General features: G+C 43.7%; 1 protein-coding gene across 34 annotated transcripts in view; it reads right to left on the bottom strand.

Annotated features, from left to right (window-relative positions):
* The window catches only part of UBE2F (ubiquitin conjugating enzyme E2 F (putative)), an 84,182-nt gene extending 73,159 nt beyond the window's left edge, over positions 1–11,023 (bottom strand). For 23 of the 34 annotated variants that reach the window (XR_015698561.1, XR_015698560.1, XM_087730290.1 and 20 more), the window contains exons 1-2: positions 10,861–11,023; positions 8,150–8,283 (exon numbers count right to left, since the gene is read on the bottom strand). Coding sequence is in view for 32 of the 34 variants with exons in the window: in XM_087730290.1 (XP_087586416.1) it covers positions 8,150–8,267 (118 nt within the window). In the remaining 2 variants the exon portion in view is untranslated. The other 11 variants (XM_087730275.1, XM_087730257.1, XM_087730274.1 and 8 more) reach the window with 8 other exon arrangements.
* Positions 11,024–17,863: the final 6,840 nt, after the last annotated feature.

Below are 17,863 nucleotides of genomic sequence, written 5' to 3' on the forward strand. Positions count from 1 at the left end.
TAATATACAAAAAATGTAATTTCAGCTATAATTAAGTACTTTATTTTTATTTTCCTTTTCTGGTTAAAAAAAAGACGAGACATAACCAGCTACTGAAGGCTGCAGCTATACAAGCCCATCGTAAGAGTATTCCGCCACCCCTTTCTCTTTAAACTCACCAGCCTTTCATAGTGGCAGGCACTATCAGTCTCCACTAGACGGCAGAGTTTAGGACCTGGCTTATTTTAAGGTGTTGACTGCCTGCCTTATTGCTTTCTGTGCTTGTGTGTTGTTCAGCTTAATGAATCCTGCCTGCCCTTTGCTTCAATTCTGAGAAAAGGGCAGGCAGAGAAAAGAGAGACACCAAAGGACAGAGCATGTTCAAACCCAGCAATGGCCAGGCTGCAGCAGCACTGCTGAGCCGGAGTCTCACTTCTGCCTCCTGCAAGGTTCAGTAGAGTTTACTGATCACCATAGCTCCTTTGAAGTGTGAAAAATTTCCTGTAATGCATTCACGCTTCTGTGTTTCCCTTTGTCTTGGCACAAGAACGAGCAGATTTTTCTGTGAAAACATGAAAACTAAGATGCTCACACCCATGAGTACAGAACCAGTGCTCGCTCTTTGAAGGTGTGCAAACATACGGGAAGGCTATGGTAGCTAATCCACACAAAAGCTTTGTAAACAAAGGCAAGTTCCCCAAAATTAAGGTTTCTAATCAACTCTGCAACAAACCACTGAAACTAAGAACAAAACAACTTTTTATAAAGATAAAAAAAAGCAGGTAAAGACCTGCTTCGATACTCTCCACTTTTAAAGTAACATCAAGTAATGAAACAGATGTTACTATCAACTGTGCGATATAAACATTGGTGATTAACAACAACTAGCACATTTAATGGGCCAAACCTACAGCATCTGTGAGTCTTCTGAATTCTAAGACTCTTTGGTAGTGACAGTCTTGACATGGAAATAATTTTTGTATTTTGCTGCTCAGAAAGCAAACATTTTGACCATGTCATTGCAACTCCATTAAGATTCTGATATTTTAAGTTACGTATTTTCTACATAAAGCAATACCACTGACAAGAATGTTCTCCGTAAGAAAATGCTCCTGTGCAGTCTGCCAACTTATTGGCATGGTTTAACAGATTTGTAAATAAGCAAAATGTAGAAGCAGCAATTAAAGCTCCAATGCACTGAGCTTCCAAGAGCTCCAAAAGCCTCACTAAATTAAAGAACAAACTTAATCTCACAATCTTTCTGACCTCCTCTTTCAAAAAATGACTGTAACTACAGCTGAACAGTATAGAAAATCCAATTTGACTGCTTTTCATAATGTTTTGTGGATAATCAGTATCTGTGTCTCAATTCACAGCCAGGTACCTCATCATTCCTTAAGACGCAGAGACAAACAACTGGATAACCCACGTCTCAGGAAATATTTTGCAAAAGCACTCCAGAACTTCCATGGGAAACCAGTGCTCCTCACTGCCTGCTCAGTGCTGGCTTCGCAGAGGTACAGAAACACTGCAGCCCATCTGAATTCCTCTCGCAGTCAAGAGCACTGATTGCCAAGAAGCAGCAAACCCAGGAGCACTGCAAGGCCCTGCGCCCATGCTGATAAGCCCTCCCGGGTAGGTCCAAAAGGCTGTAGTGTAAGTGCAGACACATGCCAGAGCTTCTGCAGGCAACAAACTCTGGTGCGTTCAGCCCAGACCCAGACTAGCTCCCGACCAGCCAGTCTGGTGTTCCTGAAACCTTATTTTATCTGGTGCAGGAGTACACCCAAGTGGCAGGTATATTTGCAGAGTTCTGCTCTTGACCCAGTATACACTTGCTTGAACAGTTCCAAATGCTATTTTAAACCATAAAAAGAGTAAAAAGGCAAGGGTTAAAACTTCAACCTGCCACAGACTTTGGAAGAGTTGAATGCAAACTGGTTGTGTCTCAGAAGCAGAACAGGGGAAAGCTAAGCCTAACACTAGCAACCAGAGCTATTTATAAATTATTTCACAAACAATAACTCTCCCTACCCATGACAATTCTCAGGACACAAATAGGAACACACGCTCCTGACGTGTGTACAGGCATATGGTTTATGAGAGACCCACGTGAATGTTATATTCAGTAACGCACAGACTATAATCACGCTGTTCTGCTCCCTCCCCTTCCCCCACCCCAACAAGTCAGAATATAGAAGTGCTTTGTTTACTAGCCTTGCCACAAAAAGTCAGACCATATGCTTCCCCCTGGAGTTAGTTTTTAAGTACAAAAAATGAAAGCATTATTTCCTCAACTGAAATGAATGTTCTCATCCACAACAACACTTACTTCTCTCTGGTTTTGTCCAAAAAGCCTCCCTCTCCTGTTTAGGTCCCCTGTTTAAAGTGCATCTTTAAGACTGCTAGATATTAAGATAAATACCTTGACACTCTAACAAAAACTCCATTTTCTAAGTATTAATTCTAGCAGTATAATGCTGTTTGCCTCCTAAATCTATCCATCTATCTTTATAGCTTTCCCTACTTAGCTCCTCTGAACTGTACAACCATACGTACACGTATTAGAAGTCAAACAAGCTGCCTAATACTGCCAGATTTTCAATGGAGTAAGAGATGTGTATTTCCTTTCCACTTCCAAATGTTTATTTTGAACAAGATACTATCAAATCACATGCATCAGCTTCTATACACTATTACAAAACTTTTTAGTGTGATATCAAAAACCAGAAAAAGCGACTGTGGTTGGAAATCTCTAACACTATAATATAACAACTCATACTTCAGGTATGCTAAAAATAAGAGGCCTAAGAATCAAAGTAATACATTGAACCAGGCCTCCGTTTGTCAGTGAAATCCTAGAAAGTCTCAGTAATTTTTCAAATTAGCTTCAATTCTTGTTGTGTCTTTTTTGCTTTACATTACCTATCACAGTTCAGCTGCAAGCATTTTAGTGTAAACTATTAGTTTCCTCTTTAATAAATATAAATCACTCATTCATCAAACAGTTTTCCACTGTCTTCTTCCAAAATAAAGGATTTCATTTTGGGGAGGTTAAGAAGCATCGCTGAAAAGGAAAAGCTTTTGTGATTCAAGTTGTGCAATGTACATAAGTTAATGCAGCATTTTCAAAACAATGCCTCAAGTAATTTCAAGACTGTTTATGAAGGAAGGTTTTTATTAATTCTCAAAAAAAAAGTATTTTTCCCCTCTCAATTTTCCTCACCTGCTATTTTGAGGAGGGATATTACCATACCCAAAGAAAGCAAATACATGGATTCGCATTTTTACTTACAATGCACATTTACCTCATTTTTATGATCAGTTTCCAACTTCCTTCTACACATGCACACCTGAAACATTTTCCAGTTAAATAAATCTGGTTGTAAAACCCACAAATGTTGCAGACAACTGAGGAATAAACCATGCTAACTCATTTTCTTAGATATTAAGTTATTTCAAGCTGTCACTTACAATCAAACTAAGCAGCACTGGTAATACAAAACTGAATTATGTTTAGGTGCAGTATAAAAAAGCCTTTCAAGAGATAACCCTTGTGATCAATAAGCACATACATCGGTGCTACTTCTGACATCCTGGCATGTTCTTTATCTTTAATTCAATTTAGTAGTCATGTTCATTATACAATGTTAAACTTAATAGTACTTTGACTTGTCCTCAGCTCCTTTCAAATTTTCAGAAAGGATTTGCCTTTCAAGTTCAGCACTGCATGGCTCAGAGCATCCTTCAGGAGCAGTCATGCGGCCCGTATTCCTAACTTAATGAAGTTCCCCCTTAGAGATGAATTCAACATCAAAAATTTCCTCTGCAGCACAGAACAAACTGAAAGCTGCTAAAGTGTACGGCTTGTTCTATTTTGAGTACTAGGTCTACAGAATCAGGGCCTTACTCTTCAACTAAGCCTATGTTGAAAATTCAGTGAAAATAGAGATGCAAGAATAAGTCACACTGAACTTTTAACAAAGTGGTGCTTTATTAGAGCCTCTCTCCCTGCCAGAGAGGCAGCAAAGCCCCTTCAAGCACCTTTTCTGTCTGCTCCTCCTTCCCACATCAGTATTTGCTTTCTGCCTTCTCCAGTTTTTCACATTTCCTCCGTTTGATTTGTCTTAAAACATATTAGTCACTGCTTGGTCTCTCTCCAGTCTGCTCCTCCTTGGCCAGAAAGCCCCTCTCCAAGAACTGCCAGCCTGAATTACTAGTCATGGCCCTCCCACACCCTCAGACACTTCTGCCCTCAGTGATTTTGAAGTGGTGGATGTTTTCCACTGACTTCCCAGGGTTTCAGATCAGAACTATCACTGTGCTCCTCACCCCAGACACATGTGCCCTGCTAACCTCCCAGATGTGCTCCACTAGTTGCTGAGATAATCAGCACAGGACAGGCTGCCACCAAATCCTGTTTAGCAGCCATGACTTTTAACACTCCAGAGGAAAAACAGCTGGAAGAGAATATCCAGCTGTCTCAGAGTGAATTACTTCCCCACATAAAACTTCAGGGACAGAGGTTTTTCCTTTCATAATATGTCCATGAAATAACCAAACAAAACAGCACCCTGAGCCATGATTGATATTTGAATATATAACAATACTGGACACGTAAGCAATCAAAGGCACAGCTTAGAAAAACTAATGAAGGGCACCAGTATTTTAATAGCAATTTTTTGCATAGAAGTGGGAAAAAAAACCTGCACCCATCACTAAAGCCGAGGACAGCACTTGACAACACTCAGCTGATAGCTCGCACACTCCAGTTTTACTAAAAGTATTTCAAATGCCAAATTTGAATTTTCTTCTCATTCATATGGTGCAAATAACTAACATCATACCTAAATTATCACTTATTGTTCCTACTTTAAGGCAGTATCAGTTAGCAGATACATGTAGTTGGTCTATGCCAGATTTTTAAAATTTTGTAAGCATTGTCTACACTTATCAGTGGCTGGAGTCACAGTTATCTACCCCATAATCAAAATGTCATTGATCTATTTACCAGTTAGTGTACACAATACATTTGAAGACTGCAGGGTTATCAATGTGACAACAGATCCTTCAAAGAGATCCTATAATGCCTCCATGGACAGGACTCTATCAACACAAACAAGGCTGTCTTTAATTTACCTCCAGATAAAAAAACAGACACTGTCTGTGTCTGGGCAATACCTCTAGTAAAACTGGCAGACATCTGCCTGCAGAATTTGTGAGACTATCACCAATTCACTGTGGATCAGGAATAGGAGAGTATCTCTTCAGCACATCATCGTCATCACTCAAGCAAGCAAACAGCCATCCGACCTTGGTTCATACACTATCGCCAGCTCCCAGGGCCAGGCAGGATTTAAGGTACTGTGCCAAAAATCACTCTCAACTAAGCTTCCAGGACAGCCTACCATGTGTCTAAGCTGCTGTGGAGGACGCTGCATGGACCAGCTGCCCACTGTTCTCCTACTGACTCGGAAGCTATAGACTTACTTGAGGCCAAAAAGGATCCAGATGTGCTATGGGAAGAGCATAGCTATCGCTGAGCTTTCTAATGTACGTGACCACAGCTCCTTGTTCTTTCAACTCAGAGGCTTTACACAGTAGAATAAAACCACCACCACTAACACCGTTAAGAGGTACAACTGAACCAGCACTAATCTCAGCACAACTGCTGGGGCAAATAAGGACAGAACATGCCAGGCCTTTTCTCATCTCCTCTTCCACCTTCCTTACTGATCGCCAGCATTTCTTTTCTTTTTTGTAGAACAGATTATTTTTTAATTCACAATTGCCAGGAGATAGACCTGATTGAGCCTTTCACCCATTCTGCAACTGTTATCTGTTTGCTTGATAACTCCAGCCTAAACAAACTTCAGTAACAACTTCTACTTACAACTACTCCTACAGGCTCCCACCAACTTTGTCCAATACAACAGCCTATCACAGTTTCATACAGTCAAGCAGCAAAAGGCATCCTCACTGTACACACGCCTTTAGCAGGCAGTTCTCTACTCCCTATCAAACTCATTTCTGCAGATCTAGATGACCTGACCTAAAAAAACTGTCAACTTCAGAAGTCCATCTTCACTCAGGCTCTCAACACTGTAGATGCTGCTTCAGCTGATCTAGCTTTAAGAGCTGGAGTAAGTTCTAGACACTTTTGTAATTGAATGGTCTACATTCAGTTTAAAGTGTAGGTTAGAAGAGAATATCACCAAGAAGTCTTTCTCAGACTAACTATTAGATTTTTCCCTCACTTTCAGTGTAGTTATACCGAAGTGATCTACTTCTACTGTCAGTTCCCATTTTGGTCCAGAAACCATTCTAACCAGACTGACAGCCGCTCCTACAACTCTTTTTGGAGAGCCACGTGATACAACTTTCACACACAATCAGATCACGGTCCAACACTCACACTTGTCAGAAGGATGCTGGCAGTGACCTGCTTTTAACATTTGTCAGTTTGGGACTCAACTCATTCAATACTTAGTCTGCACTGGTTTGCTAATGGTAGCCGTAGCAATTACAATGTCAATACTAATTTTCTATAGCTTACCTTCTTTTCTTCCCCTGCAGACATAGGTTAATGTTTTAGTCATAAAAGTGAAAAATACTATTACTCTAAGGGTACAGTAAAATTTCTTATGGCACTTCACACTATACCAGGCATTGTAGTTGAAGTGTATTTATATTACACTGCTATTTTCCCCTCAAGTCTACACTTGCAGGTTAATAAAAATCTCAGATTATATATATTTAGTAATTTGGCTTTGTAGCTTAGCCTGGTTAAAGAGCTTATTCCTCCTGCCTGATATCTTTCCCCCTCAGAATAGGAGTTAACCAAGGATTTCCAAACTGGAAGTCTAAAGTAAGCTCTTCGCTAGCATTATCACATCAGGGTTTACAGTGAATTAAAACTCCCTGTCCTTAGAACAATGCAGAGAGAGACAATTGTGACCATAATGTTCCTACAGTTTAGCTGAGGCACTTCCCAGTGCACTGAGGCAGCAGCATTTGCAGTGGAACCTTGCTCCAGTATATAGTTATACGGCAGAACCTACCCTAATTCGAAAAAGCCGTATGTAACATTATGGTTAAGCAATGTCATTCAGGTAGTGTCAGTCTCAAGCCATTCTGAAATAAGACCAGGAAACGAGCACGCTTCATTTGACTGGCATGAATCCTAACCACGACAGCTTACACATCAACAGCAGTATATTTGCTATCAATCATTTTTAGTAGAAACATCAACCTAAACAACATATTCCTTGCCACTAGATCAAGCTGCACAGCTCGAGCATTACAACACTCAACTATTACCAGAGGGAGTAAACCTGAGCTTAAGCCCATAGTAACTACAAAGTGTCAGCACCTATGGATTTTTAAATATAACGTTATGTCAGCTACAGAAAAAATTAAGAGCAAGAAAGAGCTGTCCCTCATTTTACTATAAAATAGTTTAATTATTGTCTCACAAACTACCTCATTTACCCAGAACTGCCACAAAGTAAAAGTTTGGGGTTTTTTTTACCACCAATGGGGACCCAGCTAATAACAACCTACAGTAGCCTTCCTAGAACAAACCATATTGTACTACAAAAATGAGAGCTGGTTTTTTTTATTCACTACTTCATATTCAACTTCCACTGACTCCAGGCCTACAAAAAATATCTCTTTGCATTGCTTATTTAAGCTTTTTATAGTTTGTTGCCTCTGATCTATACAATTAAAGACCACCGGAACACTGATGTTACTTTTCGGACTTTCTTTCCTGTCACATGTTGTTACGTTTTTGCTCAAAAAATACCTTCCTATCAAGTCAATTCTAATATTCTTCTTCTATGTATTTAGTAACACTTAAGTGACAATTTTTTATCATAATGTTTTAACTGATGACACAGTTCCCAATGATGGATTAAGCTTTCAGCAAAGTAAGGAGGAGGCTTTTTATGTTTTCTATTATTCAGTGAAAATAAGCATCCTACAGGCAAAGAGCTGTTGGAGATGCAATGTATGCCAATATATACCCTACAGTATAAACCCTGAGGTAAGTCACAAGCAGTTTTAAAAATACTTCTGGAAATCATTTTATATGCAATTTAGTACTCTTTACTGGCAACACACCTGCAAACTGTAAATCCCAAAATATCTAAATATAAGTTCCTTTCACCTTTAACAAGTAATTTATCTCGAACAGAAACCCTCCGAGTTGAATCAGAAGCTGGATTGGATGCACGGGGTCCTCTGACACCATCATCCCGCTTCAACTTGCTTGCCAGAGTTAGCATTACTGCTGTCTTCAATCTAGAACACAAACATCAGAACAAAGTCAATTACCAAAACTAAAGTCCTAGGAGGGGGAAAAAAAGTACAAAACCAAGTTACAGTTAGGTCCTATCCAACAGCTATCACCATATTCTTAGCAGTCAAAGAATGTGATATATACAGTTAACATGACTGCAATCAAAGACAAGGATGGCCTAGAGTACTTGAAGAATGAGAGTCTGTTTCAGATGTGAATACTGAGAGAGTTACAGTACGTTAAGCCAAGAGGAACTTCAATTTTGCTGGAGAAAGGTCAGACTTTCATCATTGTTTATAATCCAATTTCACTGCACCATCTAGTGAAGTATACCACTGCTTGACATTGCTCCTTCGAAAGAATTGATGTGAAAATACCCGTGCCAGATCCTCGGCCAGACAACCTGCTATGACCATTCTCATCCATGCTTCAAGTGACAATATTCAGAGCTACTTTTTGGCTGGTCAAAAAAAAAAAGAGAGAGAGAAAGGGGTTACTGGAACAATTCTCTAACACTAGAAAGTGAGCTTTGAGTCAGCTACCAGGAAAGGAAACAGATTTAAACTGCAAATAGTGCAATTACCTATGCAGCTGCACAACAGTAACTCTTCACAGTGCAAAGCAACAGTGGAGAAAGTTACATATGGAGATTTGACAACTTAAGAGATTTTTTTGCTGTGTCAGTCCTCTGCTACAGAAGATAACTGCACTGATAAATAAATTACAATACAAGGTGGATAGAATGCCAAAGTCATAAAACCAAAACATTCAGTCTGTCATGGCTTAATAAATTTTTGACACTACTCCCAGTTGAAGGCAACTCATTCTTCTTAACGGTTTGGCCAAAACCAACATAATGCTGGCAAGATCCATACCCTTTAGGCCCCACCTCCATCACTAAAATGGTAGGAGGATTGTTTATCCTTTAGCAATACGAGTTAATTAAACAAAAGAAAGGCAAAAAACTAGTAAGAAGTCAGCATATAGTCTTTACATGAGCTAGTTTGCATAGAATACCAGACAGGTATGATGCAGCAGTTACCAAGACATGAAACAGACGCTCAGGTAACATCAGCTCCCAGAGTATAAAATGGAGAATCAGGCAAGACATTCATAAGGCAAACGATAAAGTCCCGTAAATCACTAAGATGAAGACAATCACACTATAAAATAACAAGACTTGATACAAGATTTATCTCTGTCAGCTTCAGCTCTATGTGACTTGATGTTTCCTTCTTGTAAGCAAGCCTGAAGCAGGTCCACTGCAACAGCAGTTACTTCGCTTGTTTGTTCTTGCCCCAGAGAAAACGAGATAAAGCCTCTGGCCTGCCAATCTAGTCACTACATCTGTAAAGACAGCCCTGTTGCTTTCCCAAGGTTGTGAGAAAGCTGACAGATTTATACCAAACATCAAGCCAACACCAAAATACTGGTGAAGGGGCAAGAAGGAGAAATGAAACAACTGACAACACTTGGATGTTGAGAAGAGCATATCAGATAAGTAACAAGTTTTTTAAAAAAGGAAAGCATATATTTCACAATAGTACCTAACAATATGAAACTCTGGGAAGATCTACAAGAAGGTCAAGTTCTCTAAAGTTGGTAAGTATATGTGTTAGCTTCAAGATACAGATTTTAAAAAAAAAAAAAAAGTAAAATTCAGGGCAAATGTAAATCCCATTTGCTCAACCAAAAGATTCACTGGGGTTTTTTTTGATCCCACTACCCCAGAGAAAGAAAGACTAAGCAGACAAAACAGTCCTTTTTACCTTGGAGAAGAGAAAGACAACAGCTGGTTTAAAAAATAAATAAATAAAAAGGAGGGGGAGTAAGGGAGTCTGGGAAGTAGTGACACAGGGCCCTAAAAGAAAAAAAAAAAAAAAAAGAAAAACCATAAACTGCAGGCAACTCTCCCCCCCCCCCCCCAAAAAAAAACCTTTTAGGTGCCAAGTCCAAATGAAATCAACTTCAATGGGAATTAAATACCTTTATAGATCTGTTTCCTCACTGCTTATCCTAGAAAACTAGAAAAGAGAGGGGAAAAGAGATGATTCGCTCCAGCTACACCCCAGGTTTCATCAACGGAGCACCGGGGGAAGCACCCAAAACTTGCTCACCGCACGGGGAAAGTCAGACGTTACCACTGCGCGACACCGCGGGGACAGCGGGAGGGAGAGGTGCTGGGCTTATGTACAGGGAAGGGCAAGGGAGCCCCGGGATTTCTCCAGCCCCCTTCAGAGCGGAGGCAGCGGGGCCGCCCCGCCGCGCACCGCCGGTGCCCGCTCCCCGCGCCGCCGCCGCTACCGGGAAGCCCCTCCGCAGGGTCAGGGAGGATCGCTGGGCCTCTGTGGAAGCGATACGACCCTGCCAGGCCAGGGGAGCAGCTCCGAGGGTCCAGCGAGGTCCCCCCGCGGTGCCGCCGGGGCCCCGAGGCCTGGCGGGCCGGGGCCGCCCGGGAGATGTGGGGGCACCGGGTGGGGGAGGGAAGGGGCCGGGCCTGAGGCGGGGCGGGAGGGGCCGGGGCTGAGCTGAGGGGGCTAGCCCCGGCTCGGGGGGGGAGGGGGGCGGCCCCCACTTACCTGAACGCGGCGTCAGGGCCCGGCTCCCGCGGCCAACACCATCCCCGGGGCTGGCCCGGGGCAGGGGGGGGCGGCAGCGCGGCTCCTCCCTCCCTCCGCGGCGGCGGCGCCGGAAGCGGGCAGCGCCGGGGGCGGGGCTGGAGCCGCCGCGAGGCGCGCGCCCTTCAACGACAGCTTTATCGGCAGCGCGCGGGGATCTCGCGAGAGTTAGGGGGGAGGGTGCCCGTCGAGTTCTCGCGAGAGTTGCGGGCGGGGGCGGGTGTTGGCCCCCGGCAGGGCGGCGCCATTTTGGGGCGCAGCGGCTGCCGGGGAGCGGCGGTGCGGCCCTGTCAGCGGAGGGGGCTGGTGGATCCTGGCCCCGTCCCTCCTGGGCGAGGGGTCTCGCTGTGCCTGAGGGAATCAGCCCCCTGCCAGCGGGAAGGGCCGAGCCCCGGCCCAGAGCACAGCCTTCCCCCGGCCCCAGTGTTGCCTTCTGCCATCCCCTTGCAGGGCCGTGGAAATGTGGATTGATACAGCTACAGTATTAATTACACTGAGTCACCGGGGAGATGTGATAAATGGCAACATCACGAGAGGGGAAAAAACAACAGTCATCAGCGTGATGTCAGAAAGGGACCTTAAATGCCTGCTTGCTGTAGACTTTGCATTAGTGCCTGCTTAAATTAATTCACTTAATCTGTACATCCCAGCACCAGATTAGTGGAAGCAATGGTCATTCAGATTAAATGAGCGTACAAAACTGATTGTAAGAGTGCATTCAATGCTGGAGAATAAATGACTTACGTATCATGACTCCAGACTAACTTGACCAGTTGAATCTTCAGAAACTCTTTTTCACGATCAGATTAGATCAGACCCTCAACCTGTAGAACTTAAATATGTGCATACCTTTATCGAGGTCTTCTGTGCATTAACTTCCGATGAATAAGGGAGCCGAAGTTAACCCGTTAGAGAAGCATCCAGCCTAGAAGGTTTGATAAAGCAAAGCTAGAGACCAGACACAAAGAAAGTTTGGCAGACAGCTATTGAAATATGCACTGCATCCTAAGCATTCACTGGAATGATACTGCTTCCCCTTCACCACAAAAAGACCGGAATTTATCTTGGTCGAATCCAGTTAAGCCAGTGCAGAATCGCAACTCGGAGGACTTAAATTGCCTTAACCCTTTCACAAGCTTAATGCAAGAGATGAGCACCCAGTTGAATTCGATGAAAAACATTTGCCTTTTCCACAGTTCTTTGTAGTAGCAGCCTGTCCACTGCAAATTGCTCATGCTTTGGGTTTCAGCTGGAAAAAAATGTAACTGAAAGATGAAGAAACAAACAAACCCAATGCATGTATATATGCAGAAACAGTGAACATGGCAGTCCTCCTTCTCCTGCTCTGGCTCCATGGCTACGCCACACGGACACACCAGCTGGGATATTTAAAAATTCACAACCTTAAGAGGAAAATAATCTCAAAAATTATCCGAAACACTAAATCCTAGGGGTTTTTTTCTGATTACAGATTAATCCAAGTGCAAATTGATCCAAAATGAGCCGATCAGCTAGCTGTAGAGATGCAGGAGACAGCCAGAACCCTGACAGGGCACCTCACACCAGAGGGTACGTCTGTTCAGACCTCACCGCCTGCTTCCTCCCTGGCTGTGCCACGGCAGCGGGTCCCTTCTCCTTTCCCAGGCAGATGGGCACTGTGTTTGTGAGCGACTCAGACACCAAGCGTCTTAGAAAAGCCTCTGTGTGATTCTGCTTCCAGATTCCCATGCCGGTGCAGCTTGGAACTGAGAAGGTGGCCTGAGGATAGCTGTACTTCCAACAGCAATAAGCCGAAGCTGTTTCACACTCTGCAGCAGACTAAAGACCCTACGACACAATTTCGTGATCCCATCATAAAGCTTGTTGGGGCATACAGGGGTAAACAAAGGTTGCAAAGTCAACCTCAGCACTGGTATTTCCCAGCTCATTTGCCTTTTAATAGCAACGTCCTGGAAATACACGTTTGAATATTCAAGATACTGATGTATCTTCTGCTTTTGTTGATATTTTTTTTCTCTCCTGAAGGGCACTGCCCACTATCAAAGTCCAAAATTCAGTGAGCAGGCCAGAGTCACAACAGCGTTACTGTTAGTTAGGCTTAAAATGCCCTACCTTCACAACAGCTAAGATGCTCTTTAGACCAGTCAAGAAATCTGCTTCTATTTTATCTTCAGGTATCACCAGCCACCCTTCCTTTTGCTGCGGTACAGCAGTCCGGTTAATATCTGGTGACTGTGGCCTATGCTGGGATTAATAAAATGTTTTTATGAGCCAATTCATAAAGGTGCTGTCAACAAACTGCTGCCTCCTCTAAAGACTAATTAAAGCCGAGCCAATGCTGCCCGGCACAGGCTGTAACGGTGTTAGGACTCCGTGCACCCTCTGCCAGTTCCTGTTATTAGTGATGAACAAAATGCAGCATCCGATGTTCAGTGACCTTCTGCAACTACTTAACGATTTTAGTTTATAATGGCATGAAGAAAAGTCCTTGAAAATCAGATTAATCTAAACCCGTGGCCCGGTTATTCTTTTTCTTCAGACAGTGTTGTTGTAAGTCTAGACAGAGAGACAGCAGTGCTGTTTGCTGGAAGCAAGAGTCTCCTCTTTTACTGTGATCCCTCTCTACCCACACAACATCTAGTCTGGGAAAAATGAAGTGAACAAGTTGTATATACACAAAATGTGTATCATAAGGCATACATGCACGCACGCTTCCCACTGCCATGTTTTCTCAACTCATGTTTATTCATTCTTTTGTTTCGTGTTTGACAAGATGTTTTTCTCATTCTCTCACCTCCTTTTATCACTTAGGCTCGAGGAGTGTGGTGTAAGCTACTCCTGAAGCTGATTCTCAGACATCCATGAGTGAGGAGACCACGATGTCGAGAAATACTATGCGCTTACAGAGAGTTGCACAAGCACCAGCTGATCTGGGGCAAATTCAAACTGCTCCAGTGAAAACTTTCCTGGTGGTTACCTGAAATCAGGCACTACACTGCATGTTCGAGGCATCAAAACAAGATATTTCCGAAGGTCCTGCTGAAGAGGCGAGAGTCTCAAAGGTTCAGCACCTAAGGAAATAACCACTGGCGAGGGTAGTTTGTAATTTCATAATGTTATATCTATACCTCTGTATCAGTTAGTACTTAAAAACACTAATGACTGGTTGAAAATTGTTAATAGTTAAACCCCACTTTCAGTCGATGCAGACAGGATGGAGTATTTTGTTTTCCCATCGCTGTGTCTCTGTCCTGGCAAGTATTTAATGTTTCATATAGCAAGAATTTGAGCAGTTGCAGACATCACCTGGTGCAGCAAACAAAACCAAGATTTCTTCTCTGTTGGATTTCAGGCAATTGCCCAGCCATTTTCCATTACCCAGCTGTGACTGTTTTTAAAGCTGAAGAAGATGAAACAAGCATCTTAGATTTAAACTATGCCACCATTTAAAGAGTATTTATGTCTTCTTGTGTCCTTTTCTCATGCTTTTATTTAACACGTACGTCTCTCCACTGGGAGTGAAGCAGAGGAAGTCTGCTTTTTGTTAAAGTATCAGCTCCTGCCTTAATGAGCAATTTTGGAAGTTCTCATATTGTCAGGAACACAGAGAACCAATCATTATCCTAACAACTCCCTCGTGGGCTCTCTAAACACAGCTTTTCTGTGCTCTTACTTTAAAAATGCTGGCTCTATATCCAGACACATTCCATCTAAGTCCCTGCTGCTCACGTTTCGGTCCCAGAGTTTGTGATCTCTGAAGAGATGCTAGTTCTGCTTTTGTACTCAAGTACTCAGCAAGCCAGGACAGCTGGGATCACGCATTTTGCCTTCAGGAAAGCAAGAGAGAAGACCTTAATGGAGCAGGCCACACAGTTTTAGGCCTTAGAACAGGGGCAGGTTAAGGATATATCTGGTTTTTAAGATTCTTTTTAGATAAGGGATCTGATTTCAAGTACAAGGATAAAAGCAACGTGGTATGGCACAATTTGCAGTGTTTAAACAGCGGAGGAAGCCAGTGAGCGAACAGGACTTTCTGGTCTGGCAGAAAATGTGCTCGCTAACAGTCTTTGCTTTCCATCCCTTGTTTGATTCTTCGGGTTTAACCTGTGTTGGCTTTTTCCCCTCCCTCTCTTAAACAAGAGCGTTCCGCTTTTAGGCTGAAATCATTAGAGACTGACCTGCCACACCAGACCTGAAACTGGCTTTGGAGTATCAGAAGGAAGAGGATGTTGTGCGACAGTAACTATAGCAATGGCACTCGCAGTAACTTAGCTGCTAGTGCATATCCATGTAGCCAAGAAAAAGTAAATATCACTGATGTGAGGCATGTGAGATTGTTGCCACGTGTAACACTTTGCCTCCCGCACACTTCAACGCGCGTCTGCTGCAAGCCATTTGGAAGAAGAGCAGATCGCTGTAATTTCGTTGTGGTCACAATGGCAATATCGGAGCATTTTTTCACCTACAGCTTTATTAAAGTCATATGAAAAGGGGCTCTCAAGAGTTCTTGCAGTAACAACTGGCTTCCCGTTAGTCGATAATTGTGCATCACTGTGGACAGTTTGTAAGCAGAGCTCTGAAGGAGGAACATGCCAAGAGAAGAGCAAGACAGCCCCATGGGCTCTGTCTCATGATGATTACCAAGCGGCTGAGATTTGATGTATACTTTATGACAAACAATCACACAACCCTCTGATGAAAATCAGTGTACATGTTTGACTGCTGATACCTATCAGAGACTGCATTGACCTGGAATTCCGCTGCTGCTTCCCCCAGGCACTGCTAAAACCAGAGAACAACACACCAGACCAATACTCAAAATCAGATTAGAAAGCCAGGTTTTGCCTGCGGGTCTAGGAAAAAAAAAAAAAAAAAGCCAAAAGCCCCACACTGATTTTGTTTGTTTATTTGGAGGCCTGGGTTTCTTGCCTAGACAGTCCTAATCTTGACTTTTTTTCTTGGACAGAGTAATCCTCTCTTTCCATCTCCTGAAGCATAGTCTTCCTGCAGGACTTCACATCCATGGTGGTCACAGCCCCGAGTGACAACCTGGACTCTGTGGAGCAGACAGCCCAGCACCATGAGAGGGTGTTACGTTTTCAGCTTTTGGCTTGCTTGATGATTAACCCAGAACCTTTTTTGTCCTTTCAAAAAGAGATTCTGGTTTGTTCTCAGCAGGGTATGCCGACCCCTAACTGTCTATGAAGCAGACCTTAAGGTTTTTAGTCCATCCCCTAATCTGCTACCCGTAAACATCCTAATGGCCCACATCTACCTACTGATGTGGTGTGACACATTGCCTACAGCTGTGAATCCATTAGGATGGTCAAAACAGGTGACTGACACTGCACACTTATTCCTTACGTATTATCCACCTGCATTCTGGTCAGAGGGTTTGGAGCAGAAGTAGTTTATGACCCGGGAGCTTATAACACGATTCATCAATAAAACTCAGCTGTCGGTTTTCTTGACTTGCGGGCAGAAATGTCATCTGCAACGTGTTGGGCAACGCTCCCTGTGAAGCTGCAGAGTTTTTGCCACTCGGGACCGGTGTAAAGAAGGCTGAATCGAAAAACTCCCAAACTCCACTGTCCTTTCTGTAATTTGGTAAACATTTCCCCTGCTTATTCCATAGAAGCACAAAACTGTGTATATACATGAAATAAAAACAACCCCGCCAAAATAAAACACAATTTCATAAACGGTTCTTGGAGAGAGAAAATGAAACAGATCTCACCAGTACATCTTAGCCACGCCACTCATTGCAGGACCAGGATAGTTAGGTAATGTTGAAAGCGGCACAGAAACCTCAGCAGAAAAGAGCAGCAGTCGGGTAGTTTGTTATTGCCTGACCTTAGCCACACATCTGCCAAATCCCACAGGACCTTATCCTATTTTATTTACATTCTGTGGGATTACAGGAGGTCTCCTAAGCCAGCATAGGCACCCAGGCTTGAGGCAGTGGGAGCAGAGATTTAATGCAAACAAGATCCTGACGCCTTCTGCTCATCGATCACTAGAAGGGAGCCACAATCACCGCTGCCACAAGGTGTTTTGTGCTCTTCAGCCACAGAGCTGTCTTCTCACGATGGCCTTTACGTTTCACCCTCCGACAGTTCAGTCTCTTCCATGACACCAGTGTTTTCCCCGTGATGCAACAAATCGCAAACAAGCAGCTGGCTCGGGGCAACCTTTCCAGGAGTTGCAGCCTTGCCCTCGCCCTCCTTTTCCAACTGCTTGACCTACCTCGATGCTTTCCCCATCATTTTCCAGCAGAGCTTGGCACAGAAAGCTCCCCTCCACCGCAGGTTAAACGTGCGCCTGTCTACCCACCTTTTTGGGTTTCCTTCCGGTAAATTTTGCCCTTGGGGCCAGAGATCAGTGTCCGCGTGGGAACTACAATAGGTACCTGGCAAGCACCAGGGCTGTACGGAGACACAGCAAAGCCAAGGCTTTCTGCCTGTCCTTCTGCTGCTTCTGTGTCTGAACTAACCCTAATGCAGGGAAGAGCACACCTCTCTCCTTTTCCCTGGGGACCCGCCATTAACACTCCTCTGCGTTAATGAACCACGTGCTCGGCGATGCTCAGAAAGGCTCCAACTCCCTAGCGTTGCCCTCCCAGCATCCCTCATCTGAACCTGGAGGGAAAGTGAAAGCACATCTTGCCCACATGCAAGCACCCTCCAGGAGAAGCAGGGGGGCTCATCCTGAGCTACAGAAAGCTGGCAGGGGCATTAGGCTAACGCTGGCCAGCTGTGGCACTTGCAGCTCCATCCCTGTCCACATCAGCCCTGCTCCCAGCACCGCGAGGCGCCTGGCCACCCCCTCGCTGAAGCCTGGCCCATCTGGCAAAGGAACAACAAAAGTCTCCCCAGTCTTAATTTGCAGTGAACTTGCTTTGCATGGGAGGTACCGGGAGGTTAACCCACCAGAGGCAGCCATGCGGGGGAGCGGGGAATGTGTT

This window comes from Nipponia nippon, unplaced genomic scaffold, assembly GCF_047370975.1.
Source record: "Nipponia nippon isolate SJK-2023a ecotype South Korea unplaced genomic scaffold, ASM4737097v1 scaffold_5, whole genome shotgun sequence".
In the NCBI taxonomy this organism is placed as follows: Eukaryota; Metazoa; Chordata; class Aves; order Pelecaniformes; family Threskiornithidae; genus Nipponia; species Nipponia nippon.